Below are 23917 nucleotides of genomic sequence, written 5' to 3'. Positions count from 1 at the left end.
AAAAAAAGACTGTCGTGTTTATTCATTTGCTTGTAAAATGAATAACTTGATATTAGAAATTCCAGGTGCCAATCATGTAAAGGAAATAAAGATTTTAAGCCAGTCATTTTGTGCTTACCTAGAAAGAAAAAAGAAAGTGAAGTCTCTCAGTCGTGTCTGACTCTTTGCGACCCCATGGCCTGTAGCCTACCAGGTTCCTCTGTCCATGGGATTTTCCAGGCAAGAATACTAGAGTGGGTTGTCATACGAATACAGTCTCATCAGTCTCCACCCTCACGTGACTCAGTCCAGTAGGGAAAATCCATATAAACATATGTTCAGCTAAATTTGAGGTTCACGTTAATGATGAATAAATTTTTAGTATAAATGTGTCTCATATATATTAAAATTTTAACTGGGCATCCTATCATTATTACCATTCTTGTTATTAGCTAAATCTCACAACCTTCCATGGAAACACATGAATTGCAATACAGGTTTTACAAGGCCATCTGTGGTACATGAAGGGACTGAGGAGCTCAGAGGTGCTGGTTAGGAAGGCTTCTCAGGGGAGGCTCTCGGATATAACCAAGCGAGTGAACGGCGAGGAGGGTTCTCCCGGTAGAACCTCACAAACAAAGGCAGGAGGCTGGGGGAACATGTAGCATAGTGTAGTTCTGTATTGCCTAAGTGCAGGGGTGAGGACAGGAGAGGCCCAAGAGGAGGTTGCTGTATCACAGATGGCCGCCCACTGTGCTACCCAGGAGTAGGGTTTTATCCTGGGTGAAAGGGGAGGTGGTGGTGGTGGTTTTCAGTCGCTAAGTCGTGTCCGACTCTTTGCCAGCCCATGAACTGCAGCATATTAGGCTCCTCTGTCCTCCACTATCTCCTGGAATTTACTCAAATTCATGTCCATTGGCTCGGCGATGATCTCTAACCATCTCATCCTCTGCCGCCTCCTTCTCCTTTTGCCTTCAATCTTTCCCTGCCTTTAATCTTTCCCAGCATCAGGGACTTTCCCAATGAATCAGTTCTTTGCATCAAGTGGTCAAAGTATTGGAGCTTCAGCTTCAGCAACAGTCCTTCCAATGAAAATTCAGGGTTGATTTCCTTTAGGATTGACTAGTTTGATCTCCTTGCAGTGCAAGGGACTCTAAGGAGTCTTCCGTAGCATCACAATCTGAAGGCATCTATTTGAAAAAGGGAGTAGAAGAAGGGTATTGAGTAGGAGGGTGACATGGTCAAATCTGTGTTGAAGGAAGATTAATCTGCAGCAGTATCTGGCAGGTAAAGAAGCCCAGAGGTGGGGAGGTATGGTGGAGACTGTCCAAGGTCAGCGAGCTGGTACGTAGTAGAACTTGGATTGTGAACTGGAGTCCACTGGCTCCAAGTCTGCCAGTGGGCCTGCCCGTCTAATTGGGTTATGATTCACACAAACGGTCATTTTCATGCTCAGGAATGACACCACATTATGCATATTTTCCTTCCTGAAAGATGAGCTCCACCCACATTGCAAAATATGGAAACTACCTCTCTTCTCCCTTTCAACTTTTCAGAAGGCCCCTTAGCGCCCGTGTCTGATTGCCTCAGCCCTCTTACCCACACAGGGCTCTTTTTGCAAACCAGTCTAACAGAGCCAAGTGACAAAGTGAATTAGATCCTCCGAGCCATTTGGCCTTGTTTTCCTTGGGCCACAACCTGACTTTCTGATGCCCTGGGAACGAGGGCACCTGCCTTTTTTCAAGGAGACTCTGCTTCAAGGCCCAAGCAGATGCCAGGGCCGCTGATTTGTGGCTGCTCCTTCTTGGACCTGGTTCACTAAAAGCTGGATGGGAGGCCAAGCAGAGCCTGGCAACCCTTCCAGCCTGCCCTCCAAGGTGGCGGCATTGAAGCACCTTAGCACACACACCGCAGCCCCTCAGAGCGCGCACAGGTGCTGCTGAACTAGGCTTGTTGGTTAGTGGAGAAGAAGAGAGTGTACACCTGCCCTTCCAGGCATGTATAGTGAAATTCATGTCAGAATCTTAGGGGCAGAGTTTTGTGGGGGAAAAAATGGGATGCATTTAACAGAAGATACACACATAGGAAAAAGGTACGTGAGACTGGCGATTATTAGAAAAGGGCATGGAAGGATACAGTGGATAAATTATGCAAGATTAGAGACATGCATAACTACTTCAGTAGCTTCAGGGTGATTTTGATGAGTCCTTTTAAATAACCAACAAGGTTTCATTGGACATCTGCCATTTGAATGTCCTTCAGCACCATTGAGTCCACAGTAGCAACCGGACTGGAAGAATCCCCGATTTGAGACCTAGCTGCTGACCCAGGCGGAGCTGACAGAGAGCCAGAGGAGATGCTGTGGAGGCTCCCAGCCCCGGTTTTGGTTTCAAGGCCTGTGAGTTTTCAGGAGAGAGTACACACTCCAGGAGAATGGCGATTTTGTGAGACTTACAGTATTTGTAGCAAGGATGAGTGTGAAGCCACAGATCCAGGGTTGTAGGAATATCTGTTTCTTCATTTTCCTCAAATTAAAGTTTTAATTAATGCAATTCAATTAATTAATTTTGATTAAAGTTAAAATTTAAATTAACGCTGGCTCCGAACCAACCTCCCCCATCTCCATCTGGAGATAAATGTATTATTATTCTAAGCGACCATCGGTGGGCTCCTCCCAGGTCTACCACCACCATCAAGGCAGGTTGAACAACAATGCAGGAGGCCTAGCTGGTGCCTGGAGAAGAGGCTAGGCCATTGGGTTTCTCTTTCTGAGGTTCCTGCCCACACCTTGATGGTTCACATCCAAATGGGCAGTGAAGGCTCTTGAGAGGATTACAGAGGTCCTCGGAGAATTGTGCAGAATGGCTGAAGCGTCCTGTTCTCACCTCCCCACCCCTTAACCCCCACTCAGGGGCTTCCTGAGCTTCCTCATCCCCTTGGCTGCCCCAGACTCCCTCCTTTTTCCTCTCCCAGTATCACCTCTTCCGTGAGATCCAGTTTCCCCAAGAGACAAAGCATTGTGGCAGCTCCTTTCTGCCTGGACAAGCACAAGGGCAAGGTTCGTCGCTTCAGTCATGTCCGACTCTTTGGGGCCCCAAAGAGTAGCCCGCCAGGCTCCTCTGTCAGTGGGATTCTCCAGGCAAGAATACTGGAGTGGGTTGCCATGCCCTCCTCCAGGGGATCGTCCCAACCCAGGGATCCAACCCAGGTCTCATGCATTGCGGGTGGATTCTTTATTGTCTGAGCCACCAGGAAATCCTTCTGTTTAGCTGCTGCTGCTGCTGCTGCATCACTTCAGTTGTGTCCGGAACTCTAAATGACCTCACTAACTTCTTAAAACTAGAGACGGGAGTAGGAGGGGGAAAAATCGTAGAGAATGCAATGCAGAGTAACGGTCTCATGGAATCATCCTGCTGCAGGTTGTTCTGTAACACAGAGGCCATGCAGAGGGCAGCAGAGCAGGGGGCTAAATGCTTGGGATCTGAGTCTTACCTCTTGCTGTTCACATGGCGTTGCCTCAGTTTCCTCACAGATGGTAATAACTGTACCTCCTGGCAGTGATGCTGGGAGAAGCAGCTGGGTCCACACAGGTGCAACACTCAGCACAATAGGGATGGGGCACCTTGAGCACTTGATCACTGTTTGCTGTGGTATTATTACGGTTTGTTGTTGTTGTTTAGTCACTAAGTTGTGTCTGTGTCTGACTGTTTGTGACCCCTGGATTGTAGACCACCAAGCTCCTCTGTCCAAGGGATTTCCCAGGCAAGAATACTGGAGTGGGTTGTCATTTCCTTCTCCAGGGGATCTTCCCCACCCAGGGATCAAACCTGCATTTCCTGTGTCTCCTGCATTGGCGGGCAGATTCTTTACCTCTGAGCCACGGGGAAGCTCTAGTTTCCCTGATGCACACGTTCAGGGCACGATTGCGCCAGCAATGTTGGTCTCTTTTCTGGGGCAGACAATGCTTCTCTTTCCACCACCAGTAGGAGAGGGAGGGACTGCTGAGGGGGTGAGGAAAGGGGACTCCCCGTTCCCCTGCTCGGGGCACTGACAGAGCTGTGGGTGCTGATCTCTGCCCACCCAGGTGACACAGGAGAAGGGACTGTCCTCGCTGTGATGCTGTTCCTGTGTGTGTTTGCCAGTGGAGAGAGCCCTGCACCAGGACTCTTCCCCACTCTCCCTCTGGCTTCCCATCTCAACTCTTAGTTCCCCCTGCCGCTGATTCAACTTAGCTCCTACCTGTCGTTCTCCCCTGTAGTTTTTTGTTCTTTATTATTAGCCTTTAGCCTTTATTCAATTTTTCCTCAGGGATACTTTGCATGTTTATTTGTTCAGCATCTTCTCTCTCAGTAGATTATATAGCTCTAGGGGGCAGGGATTAAGCGTATTTTGTGGACCAAGTACAATCACTTAACCTCAGCTTTTTAATCTGCTAAATGAAGATGGTTTTAAATACTGCTTTTGCCTACCTCACTGAGCTGTGAAATTAAAAAAGATAATACATGTGAACTTCCTTGTAAATCATGAAACATGATGCAAATATTAGTTATGCTCAATGTACATGTCTATTTGAATGTACATCACAAACTGAACGCTTGTGAAATGGACGCCTAGGCAGATTAGCATTTTGTTAAATGAGATAACAGAGGAATGTGTTCAGAGCAAGACACACGCCAGGATGGCTCTTGGTGTCCCAAGTAGAAGATTGCAGAAAAGCCGTATTCATTCAGTCCATCCATAGTGGGCTTGAAGTTGTTAAATAGGAGCACTCCCATGGCTGGAGATGTCTAAACAGAAGCTGCAGTGAGTAGCCCAGAGCCCCTCTATCTTGTATGCTGGGGGAGAGAACTCACAAGTTCATTCTCAACTAAGATGTTCCTTTCCTACCAAGAGCCAAGGATGGGAGTTTGACCCCTTCCCCTGCCCTGTGGCAGAAAGACTGTAGAGGGAGGAAAGTCATTTCCAGAAGAATGGCTGCTGCTGCCAGCATTTACAGAGAACACGTGGAACGGGTGTGAGTCTCCTTAAGTTCAGACACTGAACAGATAGGTGCAGTATCACATTCAGAAAAGGAGGGATGTCGTTCATGAATATGCTAATCCTGGGCTTAGATTCTTCTGCCTTCGATGAACCAGTGAGGAAATGAGAGATGATCCTTTCTCATGACCACTGTAGTGCATGAATCCCTGAGGCTGGGAACCAAAAGATCAGATGGTGTTAAACCAGAGACTTAAAAATAATGGATCAGATTGGACTAACACAGACCCATCTTCCTTCATTAGGCTGTTTTCGGGTGTTAGGGAGACCAAGCTTATACTGCTCCCTGTATGACAGGCCAATCCATCTAGAGACGAATTCTTTGGGCAAGGAACATAACTTTATTTGGAAAGTCAGCAAGCCAAGAAGATGGTGGAACTGTGCCCCAAAGAACCATCTTCCCGGAGTTAGAATTCAAGCTTATTTTGTACTAAAAGGGAAGGGAGGAAAGTCAAACATTTCCTGATCTGTCAGCCTGCAGAGGGGATGTGTTAATTTCTTCCTTCCTGCAGTTATTCACAGGAGGGTCTGGTCCAGGTGTTTCCTGTGAGCTAAACAAAGGTATTTTATTGGTATAGCTTTACTCTCATTACCTGGGAGGCTGGTTCCCCGAGATGGGCCATGGTGTTTAATTTTAGCTTATAGGCAACATCCCTTTAGTGATTAACTTGTAATAGAATACGAAAGTTTTTCCCTGTTACACGGGTTTTATCCTATTTCTTAGGCAGGAAGATGAGGAGTTGACATCATACCTACACTGGGTATTCCTTGTTGTTTGGTGTGTGTGTGATTACGGTGTAATTAACTACTTAGTAAACCATGTGGGGTATGTTTGCACATTTTATGGAGTCCCTGGCTCTCTGAGGATCCCAGAGTCCTTGTTGTTGGCAGGAAGCCCAGTTTTTCTCCAGGTCTTGGGCCTTCAGTCACTGTGTCTTTATACACAGAAAGAGAGGTGAGCAGTGAGCCCAGGAGAGGTAACAGGTAAATCGAAGACAGGGGACAGATCACAGGGAATAGAAATTGGCCCTAGAATGGGGGCAGGAAGATGGGCCACTGGATCCACAGAAGACAAAACCCCATCGGAGGTGCCCCAAGATACACAGACAAAGAGCATAGTTGAAAGCTGGGTAACAAAGCCACAAACTACTGGACACAGGAGGAGATGGGCTGGTGACCACACATGCTGGGGAGGTGAGAATTAGAAGGGAAGGGGCTTTTAAAAAAATCTTCATCTGTTAAATGAGTGGTTGCCACTGGTGTAACTGTTTTGTCTTAGCCCTAAAAGATTGGGGTTAACTTTGGTCTGTCATGGGGCTGTGGCCGCAGAAAGCGGCTTCTCTCGGGCCCCAGACTGTAGGCGTCCACCTGGGTTCCATCTACAGTATTTCCAAACCTAATCACCTGGAAGGAGAAACATGCTGTAACCGAGGTAAGCACCCTGCACTGCGATAAGAAGCTGCTGAGTGAGGGAAGGTGGGGCGGACCTGTTACAATGTGGTGGGAGAATTGGGCAGGGGCAGGCTGTGATGGCGGAGAAGGCAATGGCACCCCACTCCAGTACTCTTGCCTGGAAAATCCCATGGACGGAGGAGCCTGGTAGGCTGCAATCCATGGGGTCACTAAGAGTCAGACATGACTGAGGGACTTCACTTTCACTTTTCACTTTCATGCATTGGAGAAGGAAATGACAACCCACTCCAGTGTTCTTGCCTGGAGAATCCCAGGGACGGGGGAGCCTGGTAGGCTGCCGTCCATGGGGGTCACACAGAGTCGGACACAACTGAAGTGACTTAGCAGCAGCAGCAGCAGGCTGTGATGGGGTGGTCAGAGGCCAGAATTGCCCCTGTGTTTTGAGGGCCCCTGGAGAACAAGCAAGCAGCAGAGAGAGGGCCTGGGGCGGCAAACCCAGAGGAGAGGCTGAGGGTTAAGGCGGTAACCGCGTCTAACATCACCCTTTTGCTCAAGGCTGGCTCTGATCTCCGGGAGCGGGAAGAACAACAGTTCCTTCAAACAGAAGTCACCCTTGGTCTGCCCCCTCTCAGTCCCGGGAGAAGCACGCTCCAGGCCACCGCGAAGGTAAATATGTGAAGAGTCGCCTGAAAGTAAACAGGGTATTAAAAGGGATCTGGGAAAGCGAAAGCAGAGCCTGAGAGCTGGAGCACAAAGTCGGGAGCTGGGAGGTGGAGGCGTGGGTCCTTCCTCCAGGAGACAGAGGAGAGCTTTGTGCGCCGGCCTCGCAGCATCTCCGGCTGCGCGAGGCCAGCCCGGGGCCATGCGGGGGCCGCTGCTCTCCACGCTTCTCCTGGCCGCACTGTCGCAGGTACGTCCTGGCTCTCCCGCCGCTCCGTCCCCCCGGGGGCTGCGGTGGCCCTCATTTCCTCAGGTCAGAAATTAAAAAGGAAGAGAAGAAGGGGGAAGTGGAGGGGTGCGTTTCTTGTGGAAATAGCTCCAGACGAGTAGGGAGCCATGTTCTTCTTCTAATCAAGTCCTGTTTTAGTTCATTAGCTTCCGGGAAGAGTGGAAAACGTTGCTCCCTTTTGGGGTAGGGCACTTAATCCTGCTTCTGATATGTTTGAACAGCCCCCAGGTTTTCATAAAATGTATTTTTTTCTTTTTTTAACTGGAGTCTGCCTAGAGCTGGCTGCCCTGCGGGCGGGGTGGGTGGCGGTGCCCCTCTGCCGGCGCCAGGCGGGCGAACTGCACAGAGCTGCTGGAAAAAGTGACCCTGACGGCCCTTTTCAGCTAAGCCTGTGGTTGTTTGAGAACACTTCGAAGCAAACACTTAATATTTTTTAAAACATTCTATTTTTTTTTGGTCTTTTCTTAACCCATGTGTTTTTCTCTTTTCATGAGACAGAATCAGTCCACAGGATTTTTAAATATTTTGAGCAGCAGACCAAAGGGAAGTTTAATTCACTATGAGGGATTCTTTGCTTTAGCATTTTTTTTTTTCAATCAAGACGATTGAAATGGGGTGGCTTATTTTATGGATTTATCTACATGGAGGTTTTTGCTAGTTCAGAGGACAGAGCTTTTGAAACCTGGTGTTTTAGAATACAAGGATGTGTGTATATGAGTTAATTTGATTGAGGTAGTTAAGCAGCAGATGTATTTTAGAAAACGGGGGGTTGAAAATTGTTATATATGGAGAGATTTAAGATCTTAAAAGGGTCATAACAAGATTGTCAGTGGTACCATTATGTGGACGGATGGAGAGATGCTTTTCCCCAGTAGGAGGGAGATGGGGCTGTCTATCACCTGGTCCACTGCCCTTTAGGAAAATGCCTGCCACTTGTGTGGATTGAGAACCACAGCATATCCCTAAGCAGCAAGTGTTCCAACAGAGAGAGATGTGCCCAAAATAAAAAAACAAAAACAAAAAGAGGTTATAGATAGAGCAACAAGAAAATATTATGCTTAATGGCAAAGTTAAGGGCCTGAATTTTTGAAGGGTTTGATAGTACCTACCATGTATAGAAAATCTAATATGTGCCAAGAAATGTGCTTCACACTTTAGTGGTTAAGATAGTAACTCAAAATAATCTTGCAAAGTTGATATTATTGATCCTGTTTTACAGAGGAGGATTGAAGCTCAAAGATCAAATAAATGAATGTTATCTAAGATAAGCGTAGCTCTGTGGTCAAAGCCTTCATTCTTTCTGTTGTATTATTCTGATGATTCTTTTATTGTCTTAATATTTTGATTTTGAAAACAATAAAAATATCTGAAAAGAGAAAATTATATGTAATTCTTTATATTTACCCACATATTTGCCATTTCCAGCGCCCTTGATTTCTTCTTATATTTCTAGCATACTGTCTGTTGTAATCTTCCCTTTAGGTGGAAGAGCTTCCTTTACTACCACTTGTGAGGCAGGCATGCTAGCAACAGTTGCTCTCAGGTTTTGTTTATCTGGAAATGTCTTTAATTTCACCTTCATTTTTGAAAGATAGTTCCACTGGAGATAGAGTCCCAGGTTGACAGTTTCTCCCCCCCCACCTCCCCGCCTCTTGGCATTGTCTCAGGATGTGTCTTGTTCTTGGTTTCCTTCTCCTTTTTTAAAGCCATAATATTCTGGTGGTGTTTTAGGGTCACAGCAAATTTGAGAGGAAGGTTTCAGAGATTTCCTGTGTACCACCTGCTGCAGCCTGCCCCCTCCACTCCCTGATTATCAGTGTCTCCCGCAACAGTGGTACCTTTGCTACAACTAATGAACTACATTGTAATAGGAGTTCTACATGAACCTAGTGAACCTACATTGACACATCATAACCATTCATTGTCATTGCTTACATGAGCTTTCACTCTTGGTGGGGTGCCTTCTGTGAGTTTGGGCAAATGCATGATAATGTGTATCCACTACTATAGTATCATACAGAGCATTTTCACTTTCCAAAATATCCTTTGTGTTCTCCCTGTTTATCCCTTCCCTCAACCCCTGACAACCACTGATCTTTTTACTGTCTTCTTCATTTTGCCCTTTCCAGAATGTCATATAGTTGGAATCATACACTATGTAGAATTTTCCAGTTGACTTCTTTCACTTAGTAATATGCCTGTCTTTTCAAGGCTTGATGGCTCATTTGCTTTTAGCACTGAAATATTACTCCATTGTCTGGATGTGCCACAGTTTATCCAGTTACCTACTGAAGGACATCTTGGTTTCCTTCTTTTAATGAGACGTCAGATCACATATTTATTGTTTTTTCTCTTGTATGTAATGCTCTCCCTTTCTTAGACCGATTCCAGGATTTTCTCTCTATCCTTGGTTTTCAACAGTGTTACTTTGTCACCTTGGAGATTATATAGAAATGCTTCAAGAACTAGAAAGATAAACATGTGTCCCCAGGTGGGAAGTTTGGGGAATGGGCACTTCATTAGCGGAAGCAACATGAGGAGAAGCCAGCCTGGTCCCTCTTGTCAAGTGCATGGCATGGGAGGAGAGTGCATTGAGCAATGCAGCTAGAGAGGAAGGCGGGAATCAGCACCCATAGGGTTTAGATACCCTGCTCAGAAGTTTGGACTGTATACTCTTGACAGTAGGGAGCCACTGATGGGTTTTAAGATGAGAAGTAAAATCAGATACGTTTTTGTTTGTTTGTTGGTGGAGATGCTGGGCACCAACAGATATTTTTTAAAAAGATCCTTAAAAAGTGGGAGATTCATTGAAGTCCTTCTTGAGAGAAGGCGACCAGTTAGGAACTTACTGCAACAGTACTCAGTAGCAGTGAAAATGAGGGAAGAAGGTCTAGTTTTAGGGATATGAGGATGGTAAGAAGGATTAGTTGCTAAATGACCGTAGGAGGTGCGGGAGAGGAAGATGACCTGGATGACTCCCAACTTCCTACCTCCAGAGTATGGAAACACTGTCTCAGGTGGGTGGGCCAATGATGAGTCTGTTATGTGAGTTTTCCTGTAGGAGATGCTAGTGGAGATGTCCAGTAGGCAGTCAGCTATGTGGGTCTGAGCTCAGTGGAGTCGTCCTGGATGGAAATTTATATTTGAAGCTGCATAGGGTTAAAACGGAGAAGGCAATGGCACCTTACTCCAGTACTCTTGCCTGGAAAATCCCATGGGCAGAGGAGCCTGGTAGGCTACAGTCCATGGGGTCGCTAAGAGTTGGACATGACTGAGGAACTTCACTTTCACTTTTCACTTTCATGCATTGGAGAAGGAAATGGCAATCCACTCCAGTGTTCTTGCCTGGAGAATCCCAGGGACGGGGGAGCCTGGTGGGCTGCCGTCTATGGGGTCACGCAGAGTCAGACACGACTGAAGCAATTTAGCAGTAGCAGCAGGGTTAAAAACGAAGGCAAGAGGGTGGGTGAGAGTGGAGACAGTGAGATCAGCAATCCATTAAGGTCATGAAGCACCCAGGAACCTAAATCTAAGTCAAATTTAGGGTTACAGGAGCCTGCAAAGGAGATTGACAAAATATGTCCAGAGGTAGGGATAGAATCGGGTTGTGGTGACAGGGAGGGGCTGGTGTCATGCAAGTCAAGGGAGAGCAGAGAATTGAGAGTCCAGTGCCTTAGAGAGGGGGGGTCACGTGGGGACAGAGAGTTCAGGAGCATGAGCCCCGCTGAGAGGCCACTGAGCCTGGCGAGGGGTCCCTGGTAACCACGGCTGAACCTGGGCAAGAATGAGAAGCAGGCACTCACTGTTTCTACCCTTGCTATTTCTACTCCTTTCACATTTTGAATTTCCATTGCCCCTCCTCATCCTCCAGAAGCCCAGCATGTACCCTCAAAGTCTATTCTCACATTGTACATTCAACTCAAATAGTAGCTGAAAGTGTTACTCTGGAGAATACATATTTCATCAGTGGTAAGGAAAAAAAAAAGGCTGAAGATTTAATGGTGGAATTTCAAACAGATACTTTAAAGTGTAGGGTTTTTAAGTTGGAAAGAGGTTTAGATCTCTGGATCAATCTAACTGCCTTCAGTTCCATCAAATAAAAGTTGAGAATTACAGAAATTACTTGCCAGGCTCTGTTCTAAGTGCTAGTAATACACCAGCAAGTGAACCTCAGGTTCCTGTGGTTAGGTAGCTTTATGGCAAGTGATGAAGACAGGCACTTATTCACAGTTTCAGTACACAGGTAAAAGGGAGCATGGAGAAGTTACAGAAAGTTTTCTGGAAAAGGTGGTAACTCAGTGAGGGAGTGTGGGGGGTGGGTGAAGAAGTTTGTAGGAAGATTGAACAACCTCAGATATGCAGGGAACTGCAGGCATTTTCATTTGCTGGAAGCTAAGAGAAGGTAATGGCGGCCCACTCCAGTACTCTTGCCTGGAGAATCCCATGGACGGAGGAGCCTGGTGGGCTGCAGTCCATGGGGTCGCTAGGAGTCGGACATGACTGAGTGCCTTCACTTTCACTCTTCACTTTCATGCATTGGAGAAGGAAATGGCAACCCACTCCAGTGTTCTTGCTTGGAGAATCCCAGGGATGGGGGAGCCTGGTGGCTGCTGTCTATGGGGTTGTACAGAGTCGGACACGACTGAAGCGACTTAGCAGCAGCAGCAGCAAGGGATGTAAAGAACTCAAGAGACAAGGAGGGCCCTAGATGCTGTGCTCAGGAGCTTGGACCTCCCTGCAGGTCTGTGACCTTCAAGTGTGAGGGAGGAAGGAGATGGAGCAGGCAAGGCTGGGAAACTCAGTGGATGGTGTCACACCATTCACTAAAATGGGGACCAGCTGAGAGCAGTTTCTTGGGGCAAGAAAGTGAGGTCCTTGTGGGACATCAAAGTGGGAGAAATCCTGCAGAAAGGATTGAGCTAGTTGTGAGCCCATGGGGAGAGTCTGGGCTGGAGAGGAGAACCAGATGCAGAGATTCAGTGATCTGTTCAATATCCAATCTGATCTGTGGCAAGACCCGGACGAGGGAAGGGAGGTGGGAAGGTTCTGGAAGCTGCCTGCCTGGTTTAAGTACCTTTTCTTCTATTTACTTGATGTGTGACCTGGAGTATCTTAAGCAGTCTGAGCCCCATAGTCTTCCTTTGTTACAGAGAGTGCATCATTTCCTGTTGCTACTGAAACAAATGGCTACAATCTTAGTGGCACAAACAGTGCAGATTTATTCTTTTGCAGTTCTGGCCTCTGTAGTCTAAAATCAGAGCTAAAATCAAAGCAGGGCTGTGTTCCATCTGGGGCATCTAGGGGGAATGTGCCCTTTGCCTTTTCTGACTTTCATAAGCTGCCTGCATTCCTTGGCCCGTGACCTCCCTTCAGCAGCAGCCTCATGTTCCGTCTGGTTCTAGCATCACATCTCCTCTGACGCACCTGCCTCTCTCTTTCCCTTATAAGGGAGAGCAGATTGGAGGGAAGAATTGGGAGGATGTGTCTGATCTTGTGAAGTTTGCTATGCTTATTGCATGTCTAAGTGGAGATCTGTTAAGTAGGCAGTTTGAGTCTGAGCTCAGAAGAGAAGCCTGCATGGAGATACGAGATACAACCAGGAATGTCACTTTAGAGCACTTACCCCCAGGGAGCTCCAGTGCTCAGAGATGAGAAGAAACCAGCAGAGGAGACTGAGAAGGAGCCATCGGTGAGAAAGGAGGAGTAAGAAAGAGTCATGTGTTGGAAGCTGAGTGCAGAAAAGTTTAAGGAGAGACTGATCATGTCAATCGGACTTCCCAGGTGGCTCAGTGACAAAGCTGCTATCAAAGCAGGCGATGCAGGAGATGCGGATTCGATTGCTGGGTTGGGAAGATCCCCTGGAGAAGGAAATGGCAACCTGCTCTAGTCTTGCCTGGGAAATTGCATGGACCCATGGACAGAGGAGCCTGGTGGGCCACAGTCCATGGGGTCACAAAGAGTCTGACGTGACTGAGCATGCATGCACAATCATGTCAAATACTGATAGATATTATTACAACTTACCACGCTGTATTCTAGTATTAATAATTTGGGTGATATCTATTTCTAGAAAACCTCTGAAGTTGGTTTGAGGAACCATTTCTAACACCACCTTTATTGTCCAATGAAGTTCTGCTGCAGGGCCCACGATGCTGGGCTGTCGGACACAGCAGTCGAAGGAAGTCCTGCAGAGGTGGCAGAAACGCACCATCGAAAGCAGTTTTGTCACTGGCCCTGTCAGTGCCCCCATCGGAAGCCCAGCTGCCCTCCTGGAGTGAGCCTGGTGAGAGATGGCTGCGGATGCTGTAAAATCTGTGCCAGGCAGCCAGGGGACACCTGCAACGAAGCTGACCTCTGTGACCCCCACAAAGGGCTGTACTGTGACTACTCAGCAGACAGGCCTAGGTACGAGACCGGAGTGTGTGCATGTAAGTGTTTCCTTCTGGACCGGCTGGAAGATGTTGAGTCTAGACAGGACTTATTTCTGCGGTTTTTACATTGGAATAATCATCTTCATTTGACTAAATCTGAGGTGGGCTTAGTTTTCATGCACCAGTGAGACTGGCCTTGTCATATTGAACACATTTGAACTGAGCAGATGTTACACACACGTTCAGAAACCCGTTGTTTTATTCCATTGAAATGATCTTGAAGTTCTTTTAGTGATAAAAATAGGAGAAATTATGTAAACAGCCTGACTTATTAAAATGGCAAAAAGGACAGTTTTTGTTATACTATCAAATGCAATCTGAATTCAGCCTTTTGTGTACCTGAAAAATATTCTTTCTTAATATGTAAGTATATATCTCTAGTATTGATACACTTCTTTAATCTCAGCCTTCCGAACTAACCATCAAGTTACTGTACTTTTTACTGAGGCAGATTTGTAAGAAAGAGGGTGGGGCACCCCAAATCTCAATTGGGCCCTCAGCTTTATGAAGGGAGGGTCTTAGCTCTGGAGACTGGAGTGCGCTCAGTTGCTTCAGTCATGTCTGACTCTTTGCGACCTTGTAGACTGTAGCTCACCAGGCTCCTCTGTCCACTGGGATTCTCCAGGCAAGAATACTGGAGTGGGTTGTCATGCTGTCCTCCAGAGGACCTTCTGGACCCAGGGATCAAACCCGTGTTTCTTATGTCCCCTGCATTGGCAGGTGGTTTCTTAACCACTATCGCTACCTGGGGAGACTGCTCAAGACCATCTAAACCTATGCCTTAACAATAATCGAAGATGCTGATTTATTTAGGAATAAAAAGTAAAATTTCTAAGGGAAGGGGAAATATTCATGTCAACTGAGTGGTTAAGTTACTCTGTAGAGCAGTCTAAGTGGGAAGATTAATTACTAGCAGAAGTTAAGTTGTGAGTGTGGGCTGAGAGCACGTCTCTGGAGCTGGCGTAAATGTGTGGAATTATTCAAGTTCAGGAGCCTGATGCCTCTGTCAGTTCAGTTCAGTCACTCAGCATGTCCGACTCTTTGCGACCCCATGAACCACAGCACACCAAGCCTCCCTGTCCATCACCAACTCCCGGAGTCCACCCAGACCCATGTCCATTGAGTCGGTGATGCCATCCAACCATCTCATCCTCTGTCATCCCCTTCTCCTCCTGCCCTCAGTCTTTCCCAGCATCAGGGTCTTTTCCAGTGAGTCAGCTCTTCAGATGAGGTGGCCAAAGTATTAGAGTTTCAGCTTCAGCATCAGTCCTTCCAATGAACACCCAGAACTGATCTCCTTTAGGATGGACTGGTTGGATCTCCTCGCCGTCTGAGGGACTCTCAAGAGTCTTCTCCAACACCACAGTTCAAAAGCATCGATTCTTCGGCGCTCAGCTTTCTTCACAGTCCAACTCTCACATCCATACGTGACCACTGGAAAAACCATAGCCTTGACTAGACGGACCTTTGTTGGCAAAGTAATGTCTCTGCTTTTTAATACGCTATCTAGGTTGGTCATAACTTTCCTTCCAAGAAGTAAGCATCTTTTAATTTCATGGTTTATTATATTGATTATCTCTGGGTTCAGATTCTGAACTCTGTCTGCAGAGTGACCTTGAACAAGTTGCCTAACCTCTCTGGCTCAGTTATATCGTATGTACTTTCCATCTTATAGAGTTCTTAGGAAGGTCAAATGAAATGATGACACAAAACCCCAAATATCTGGTATCACAATATCTGGTATGTAGTAAATTCTCAAAAATGTAATTTCATGTACAGTACGATGAGTATCGTAACAGAGCACAGCCATGAGAATGGGGATGGGGATGATCTATAACTGGGGTCACAAACTGTGACTCTGGGACCAAATCTGGCCCACAGTCTGTTTCTGTAAATGATGTCTCATCAGAGAACCACCATGCCAGTTCAGTTACATATAGTCTGTGGCTGCTTTATAATAGCAGCATCTAGTAGTTGCAACAGAGACCAAATAGTCTATAAAGGCCATATAACTTTACAGAGGATGTGCTGATTCATCATATAGAACAATGGTTTTCAACCTTTTTTTTGGTCTGAGGATCCCTTTAGTCTTATAAATTAATAAGGACCCAAAGAGGTTCTGTTTATCAATTATTTCTTGGCATTTAATGGGTTAGAAATTTAAAACTATTTACTAATTCATTTGAAATGAAATAAACTGCCCATTGCAAATTAATAGAAATAATATTATTTGTGAAAGAACTTACTTTAAAAACAAAGAAAAATTTAGAGACGAGTGAAAGTGGAATTGTTTGACATTTTTGCAAATCTCTCTAATGTCTTACATCTGCTTCTGCATTCAGTATATTGCTATATGTTGTTTTAGATTGGAATATATGAAGGGATTCCAGCCTCACACAGATATATTGCTGGAAAAGGAAGGAATGTTTTAACTTTTCAAATAATTATATTTTTCTCATATTATAACTGAAGTGGAGTTTCGAAAAATTAGCTGCATCACTGCTAATCATGTGGACTCTGAAACCACGTTGATGAACTTATCAGACTCTGTGACATTAAAATACATTGGTTTAGTCAAAGACCCACTTGGAACAGGGCTTTTCCTCATGCATAATTTTTTAACAATAGCATACACTAGTTATTTGGAAAATACCTGTTTGGAACAATGGTTTATGGAGATTTTTTTCTTTTTTAAATCACATTATTTAGTACCAAACTCATCAGAAAAGCCTACGTCTTGGGTAGGTATAAAGATCTCAGTGTTGGACACAAGTTTTCCAGATTTCTGATTTTTGCTCGACAGCCTTAAATTCTGTCATTGGCGATAAGTACTGTTAGTTGTTTTCCTTGAAGTGATAGGCTCACCTTGTTGATTTTTAAGAAAATATCTGCCAAATACCCAAGTCTGAATAACCATGATGTGTCGCTCAGTCACTTCTTCTGGGGAAATTACCACTAAAAATGTGGCTAGTTAGGCCCACAACTGAAACAGTAACCTAGGTGCTTCTCCTCCAGGTAACTATCGTACTTTGGTACAGTATTTACAGGAAAGCCCTATGCATACTTCCTGTTTTTTAACATGGAATATTAAAATGATGTTTTGATCATTAAGATTTAATAAAATCTGTGTTGTTAAAGACATTCTTAGTAAAACTAAGAACTCTTTTTTTTTAAAAAAAAGTATACTTCTGTACAAATGCATGGCAAGGAAAAATACCATGGCTAACATGTACAGTCTGACATGGTCATTCTAAGGTGCCAGCAGCCATTTCAGCCACCAGTCCTTTTGCACGTTTGGTGCAAATATCAACTGAGTGAACAAAATCGGTCACATCTTGGTACTCTGAAAAAGTTTTGACCTTCCAGTTCTGTGAAAGGGCCTCAGGTACTGCCCTTTCAGATGGACCACACTTTGTGAGAACTGCTGATCCAGGTCAAGATACCCCTCAGAGGAAGTGAACATTTTCTTCCAGTTCTCTTAAAAACAAAATCAGTTACTGTGCAGTATTGTAAACAGATAATGATTTCTTCATCCATTCACTTACCCCAACTTTCTAGGACGATATCCCAGCCTATTAGTGAACATCTGGGGATATGTGTCTCACCAGCCATCAGCTCAGCTCTGAGGTTTACAGTCATCCCAGTGTGTATTCATCCCAGTGCTGTATTATGGGGGTTTCCAGAAGGCACTGGTGGTAAACAACTGGCCTGCCAGTGCAGGAGATGTAAGAGATGCATGTTTGATCCTGGTTTGGGAAGATCCCCTGGAAAAGGAAACGGCAACCCATTCCAGTATTCTTGCCTGGGAAATCCCATGGACAGAGGAGCCTGGTGGGCTACAGTCCGTGGGGTTGCAGAATCGGACACAACTGAAGTGACTTAGCATGCAGCACGCACACAGTGCTGTATTCATAGTGGGTTTTTTTTTTTTTTTTTAATTTACTGCAGAACAGGGTCTGAATTTTGAAGGTGATCACTTGGGGAGGATTATCTCCAAATCTAATGAAAATGTCTCATGTTCACTTTTTACAGATGTTCTGTGAAGGAGGTTCCAGATGGGACCAAGGAAATTGAGAACTACATAAAGGAGAGAGCAGTTTGCTCTAGGGTTTCCAGCTGGAGGTCTAGACTAGCAGTTCTTTGGTGATTCTGTTCTTTTCTCCTTTCAGATCTCATCGCTGTGGGATGTGAGTTCAACGGGGTGCATTATCAGAATGGCCAGGTGTTTCAGCCCAGTCCCCTGTTCAGCTGCCTGTGTGTCAGTGGGGCCATCGGATGCACACCTCTGTTCATACCAAAGCTGGCCAAGAGGCACTGCTCTGGGGCTAAAGGTGGAGAGAAGACTGATCAGTCAAAATGTGGCCTGGGGTCGTCACAGAAACAGCTCTCAACAAGCTACAAAACAATGCCAGGTGCTTGTTATGTAGAACTAGTTCTCACGTCCGACTTTGCCTGGTTTTCTTTCGTGTTCCTTTTATGTACCAAGGGACTCAGTACGCACTTACTGATGGGTGGTCAGTGTGAGATTTAGTTTGAGTGTGCCATTGCACTTGGTCTTTGCCTCAGGCAGGTATGCTTTGAGTATTTGAAAAGGGAATTTTATAGTGTTTTAGATTTTTTTCCTTTTTTTTTTTTGTTTTGGTCAGGTGGCTTTGTAGGAAGGATCTCAGTTCCCCAACCAGGATTTGAACCCAGGCCATGGCAGTGAGAGTACTGAATCTTAACCACTAGAGAACTCCCAAACTATTCCAGTTTTCTACTAGGTCAGGAAATTCTTCTAAATTACTACCTCTACTTATTTCCATTTAACCTCTCAGGGCTTCCCAGATGGTGCTAGTGGTAAAGAACTCGCCTGCCAGTACAGGAGATGTTAAGAGATGTGGGTTCAATCCCTGGGTCAGGAAGATCCCCTGGTGGAGGGCATGGCAACTCACTCCAGTATTCTTCCCTGGAGAATCTCACAGACAGAGGAGCCTGGCAGGCTATAGTCCATAGGGTTGCAAAGAATTGGACACAACTGAAGTGACTTAGCATGCTCATGCATAGGAAAACTGACCAAATATTGTTGACATGTACCCTAGCCTGGAAAAACTTTTGTTTGTATTATTATGGGCAAGAAGTATGAACTATCCAGTTCCAATACAACTCTTTTGTATGGTAAAAGCAGAAATGAAAGGCTACTGATGAAAAATATTAGAGGGTATTTGTTGAATTTGTAAATATTTCTAAAAATAGAGAAAATTACCCTTTCCTTCACTCTGAAAGTGAAGCTTAATAATTACCAGCCTCTAAATAAATGTGCACACAGGCATCTTTAAGTAGGTTGCCAGGTATGTGAGGAGTCAGAAACTTACAGTGAGATTCTGCATTACTCAGCTGGAGCACCTGGCCATTTATAGTTGGTGTCACTGTATTCGTGACCCTTGTATTTGGTCTGCTCTGAGTTAGCACCTTATTTAGGTGCTGGGGTTTTTGGGGGGACAGAGTTTTCAAAATTGCCAGCAGCTGAAGCACAGGTGAAGGACTCAAAAGGGGGCAATACTCATGCCTGTTATTATTCACATCCATGTTTTCATTCAGAAATCAAGACTGGCTTTTTCTTGAAACTTAAAGCTTAGTAAATGAAAGGTGCCATGGAAATATGGAGTATTTATATATGCTAAAGACTCCTAAATTCACTTGTGTTATGGGAATAGTTAATAAAAGCAACCATAATCAGAGAAATAAGTTTTAGATCTTTAAAACCTAATTCTTAAAGTGGGGAACATCCTCTGGGATTCCAATTATGACTGTTAATTCAAAAAAAATTTAACAGGCTATGGAAAATAGGCATTTACCATATATGGCTTTTCAGCTAACAGCCTGATACTACTAATGCTCTAAAACTTTTTAAAATTATAAGCCAAATTCTTTTTCCAAATAGACAAGATCAGTTGATTTTCTGCATTGAATCTGTGTGACAAGTTTTTAGGACCCATTTGTGAACCTCCCTGGTGAGACCAACTTAGAGCAGCAGTTGTCCCCACGTCATCGGAAAAGACTCTGATGCTGGGAGGGATTGGGGGCAGGAGAAGGGGACGACAGAGGATGAGATGGCTGGATGGCATCACTGACTCGATGGACGTGAGTCTGAGTGAACTCCAGGAGTTGGGGATGGACAGGGAGGCCTGGCGTGCTACAATTCATGGGGTCACAAAGAGTCAGACACGACTGAGCGACTGAACTGAACTGAACCAAACCGAAAGGCCTTTGGATCAAAGTCAAGTTGGTCTCATTTGTAGAGTAGCTTCAGTGGATTCACTTGGAACCTGGTGTAGGACACGGTCAGATGGTCATTCTTAGTGGTTAGTGCTTTGCTACAAAAAATTAGACTCTCTCAAGTGCTGTTTATTAATATACAGACCTAGATTTGTTTCAGAGGATGTATACGTTCAGTTTAATATCTCTTGCTTACCTTTAAAACTGTACTTACAGGCCCAAACAAGTTTGCTTTTAAAATGAAGCACAAGGACACACACATACTTTAAGATGTATTTGTCTAGTAACTTAGTTAATTCCAGAGTCCATAGTTGGAATCTAGCTTTTACTTGGACAGCAGGAAGCATGCAATGACTTGATGCCTCTATGCTTTACTCACTGCTCATTAGACACTAAACTTTTACAATTTCTTCCAGTTTTCTTGCCCTTAAATGAATGCTAAGCACATTTCCTGAACTGCAGCTCTTGGCTTAACTCTGAGGGGGATTACTGGTAACACAACAATTTAAGCTACTTTTATTTATTGCAGATGCGCCAGGCTTTTACCCTGCTTCCTGCGCTGATGTCTTTAAACTGCTGCCTGCCTTCCAGGTATCTCCATTTTTCTGCTTCCTCTCCCTTAGTTCTGTGTGCAGTTGCAAGATCCTACTGTAATAAAACTGACAAAGTATCATTGTATGCAAAGACAGCACATACTTCCAAGTGACTGATATTTCCTATCAAGAAGGCATGGGGAGCAGTCCTTTTTAAATTGACATTTTAAAGTAACGTAGCCAGAATTTTGCTGTGTTCAATTGCAGACTCAAATCTCTACCTTACTTCTGAAGCACCCACTTTAGGATGTATATTAACCTGAAGGAAATGCTTTCCATTCATTCTGAAGTGGCAGGAAATGTCTAGACAATGGAAGGTTTAGGCCTGATACCACAGGGAATTTAACAATTAAACTGAATAAAATAGATGGCACATTTTTCATGACTCAGTATATGATTATTTAGTGTAGAGAATCTTCTAAAGGACTAGATTTTTAAGTGGTCAAAAAAATAACTGGTCTCATTGACAGTTGAATTCTCAGATTTAACTTTTGTATTTTAGATTTTAATATAACCATGAAATTTAATAAGACCACATTGTCTGATTAATATCCTGAATTCCCTAATCCTACTCATGTCTGTTTCAACATCTGTTGAAAATAACATCAAGCATAAGCCAAGAAGCAGAGAAAAGGTGGCTGTCCATCAAAGTATACGCTTGTTTAGTACTCAGGGGGTGGGCTAAGCAGAAAGAAGTAAATGGGTATTTTACCCAGTTTCTCAAAGATAATGCATTTTTATTCCTAAGCTACTGGACTATAATATTTGGTCAAAAGATAATTTGGGGAGTAGGGAAAATAGAATAATTAATTAGACCATCAGCTTATTTTATTCAGAGTTACATTATATAAAGTTCAGATCTGTAAACTATTAGCTTAAACATCAGGATTAAAAATTATCTGCATGAGTACATACATATTTAAGTACCTGTACTCCCCTTCCTCTATTTTAGCATACAGGAATCTCCCACTGATTTGGAAAAGAAAATGTCTTGTGCAAGCAACAAAGTGGACCCCTTGCTCCAGAACATGTGGGATGGGAATATCTAACAGGGTGACCAATGAAAACAGCAACTGTGAAATGAGGAAAGAGAAAAGACTGTGTTACATTCAGCCTTGTGACAGTGATATATCAAAGACAGTAAAGGTAAAGTTTAATTATATTTAACTTCATTATAATTCAATATTGAGACTCTTGAAAAGTGTGAGTATGTGTATGTGTGTGTTCTGGAGGTATTTGTTAATAAAACCACTTCATGAAACTCTTAGAGTCAAACTATGTTGAAGGAAAGCAAATATTAACTAGCTGCACTTTGTGGGAAAAATTTTCATTGAGCAGAAAGAAAATGTTAACCTGTGGATTCTAGAATATTCTAACAACGTAACAGTCGGGTCTCGATCAGTCTGATTTGTTGTGGTACCCCACCATGTATACTGTTTAGGAGAAGATCTTTTTCAGATTCTTTTTCCTATATTAATTTTATGTAGTGGAATCAGAGCCATCAATAAAAGATATTTGTTGCTACACTGTAATTATGAAAACAAACATATGAACAGCAGAGCAGTTTTGATCCTAAGTTATATATCACCAGCTTGGAGAGGGAACCACACCATTTCCAGAATGCTTTGCTTAGTTACTGCTTCCCAAAGGACTGTAATGTCATAATACACACTCTAAGGTTGCTTGGTGTAACTAGAGCTGGTCCTATTTCTGGAACTAAGCAAGATGACTGTCTCGAGACTAATTTTTAGAAATGCTACAAAACCAGTCTTATCCCCAAGTTATTTCCCTATCAGAAAGTCAACAGTTTCAGAGGGATTAAGATGTTTATTCATCTATCCATTTACTTAAACTGTGTTAGCTAATTCTCTAAGTCTTGGCCCTTGACATTAAACAAAACAAAGATTTTCATTTATTGTGGAACTAAGTGAAAGGCAGATAAGAAAAAAACACTGGGGAGTGGATGGAGGATGCACAGGGAGGACTTTCAAAGTCCTCTTGTGGGAGGGAATTTTAAGGTCGAAAAGGGCTGGACATGACTGAATGCAACTATTAACACCCTATTAATAAATATTAATATTAATAAAATGCAACTATTAATGCCCTAAATGCAACTATTTTCTGTGTGTATGTATAATAGTCTATATTCTATGAAGTATCACTTTTCTGAACTATTATAATCAAGTTTAAAGAGTGACTACTTAATGTTATCAAGTTTAAAGAGTGACCACTTGTTATATATCTTTTCAGATTCCCAAAGGAAAAACGTGCCAACCTACTTTCCAACCTGTCAAAGCTGAAAAATTTGTCTTTTCTGGATGCGCAAGCACTCAGAGTTATAGACCCACTTTCTGTGGAATATGCTTGGATAAGAGATGCTGTGTGCCTAATAAGTCTAAAATGATTACTGTTCAATTTGATTGCCCAAATGAAGGGTCATTTAAATGGAAGATGCTGTGGATTACATCTTGTGTGTGTCAGAGAAACTGCAGAGATCCAGAGGATATATTTTCTGAGCTCAAGATTCTATAAAATGAAGCACAAGGAGGAAAAGTTAAGGTTAATCATGTTATTACATCAAAATTTAAAATGGTATTAAGAGGGTGGCAAATTTGCCTTATTAGTTTAAAACAGTAAGAATGCCTGGATATTCTCAGATAACTGTATTTCAGGCATTAGAAGCTTAAAAAAAGGTTCTCCTAAAAATATATGTAAAATATGAAAACCTTAAAATTGAGCTCTTAAAATGTATAATTATGTAATAGTTGGTTCTGTCTACATATTCCTTGAAATGAAAAATTATACAATTTACAAGAGAACATTTTGTCCTATAAGATTAAATCTTAAACAGGAGTAAGATTAAACTGTAAATATATTTATTATTTCCATTGCCCTATCCTGAATATCAATTAAGATTTCTTTTGGAAGGAAAAAATGGAACTTCTTTGACCACTGTTGACAGTTATCTAAATTTTTATACCAAACTGTAAAAAATTTGATTTCCAAGGTAAGAACCAAGAGCAGTAGTATACTTACTTTGAAAAGGAAATAAATTAAAAAAATAACACTAAAGAAAGCACACAAGATTTTTTTTGGCTTGAAAATAAATTTTCTCAAAATTACTTCCTTAAATGGTAAGTCCATCAGTGAATTTGAAATATATAATAAATTAATGCTGAAGACTAAAACTGGAGATTTATAGTAATTGGAACACTTTCACTAGACTATTAAATTTACTGCAAAGTTTCAAAGAAAGT

General features: G+C 43.5%; 1 protein-coding gene across 1 annotated transcript; it reads left to right on the top strand.

Moving 5' to 3' along the window:
- Positions 1 to 7154: 7154 nt before the first annotated feature.
- CCN6 (cellular communication network factor 6) lies at positions 7155 to 23536 on the top strand. The gene is made up of 5 exons (XM_055535155.1): positions 7155 to 7339; positions 13509 to 13806; positions 17979 to 18221; positions 21613 to 21806; positions 22911 to 23536. Exons 1-5 carry the CDS (start codon positions 7292 to 7294, stop codon positions 23190 to 23192), a joined length of 1065 nt encoding a protein of 354 aa, XP_055391130.1. The 5' UTR covers positions 7155 to 7291; the 3' UTR covers positions 23193 to 23536.
- Positions 23537 to 23917: the final 381 nt, after the last annotated feature.

The sequence above is a fragment of the Bubalus kerabau genome, chromosome 9 (assembly GCF_029407905.1).
Source record: "Bubalus kerabau isolate K-KA32 ecotype Philippines breed swamp buffalo chromosome 9, PCC_UOA_SB_1v2, whole genome shotgun sequence".
NCBI classification, from domain to species: Eukaryota; Metazoa; Chordata; class Mammalia; order Artiodactyla; family Bovidae; genus Bubalus; species Bubalus kerabau.
This window is presented reverse-complemented; position numbering and strand designations above follow the sequence as displayed.

What these genes read in the sequence shown, in the direction of transcription:
- CCN6 (XM_055535155.1), top strand. Translation starts at nt 7,292, where the DNA reads ATGCGGGGGCCGCTGCTCTCCACGCTTCTCCTGGCCGCACTGTCGCAG. An exon ending in CGAGACCGGAGTGTGTGCAT is followed by an intron (nt 13,807 to 17,978) that starts GTAAGTGTTTCC and finishes TTCTCCTTTCAG; the next exon opens with ATCTCATCGCTGTGGGATGT. An exon ending in AAGCTACAAAACAATGCCAG is followed by an intron (nt 18,222 to 21,612) that starts GTGCTTGTTATG and finishes CCTCTATTTTAG; the next exon opens with CATACAGGAATCTCCCACTG.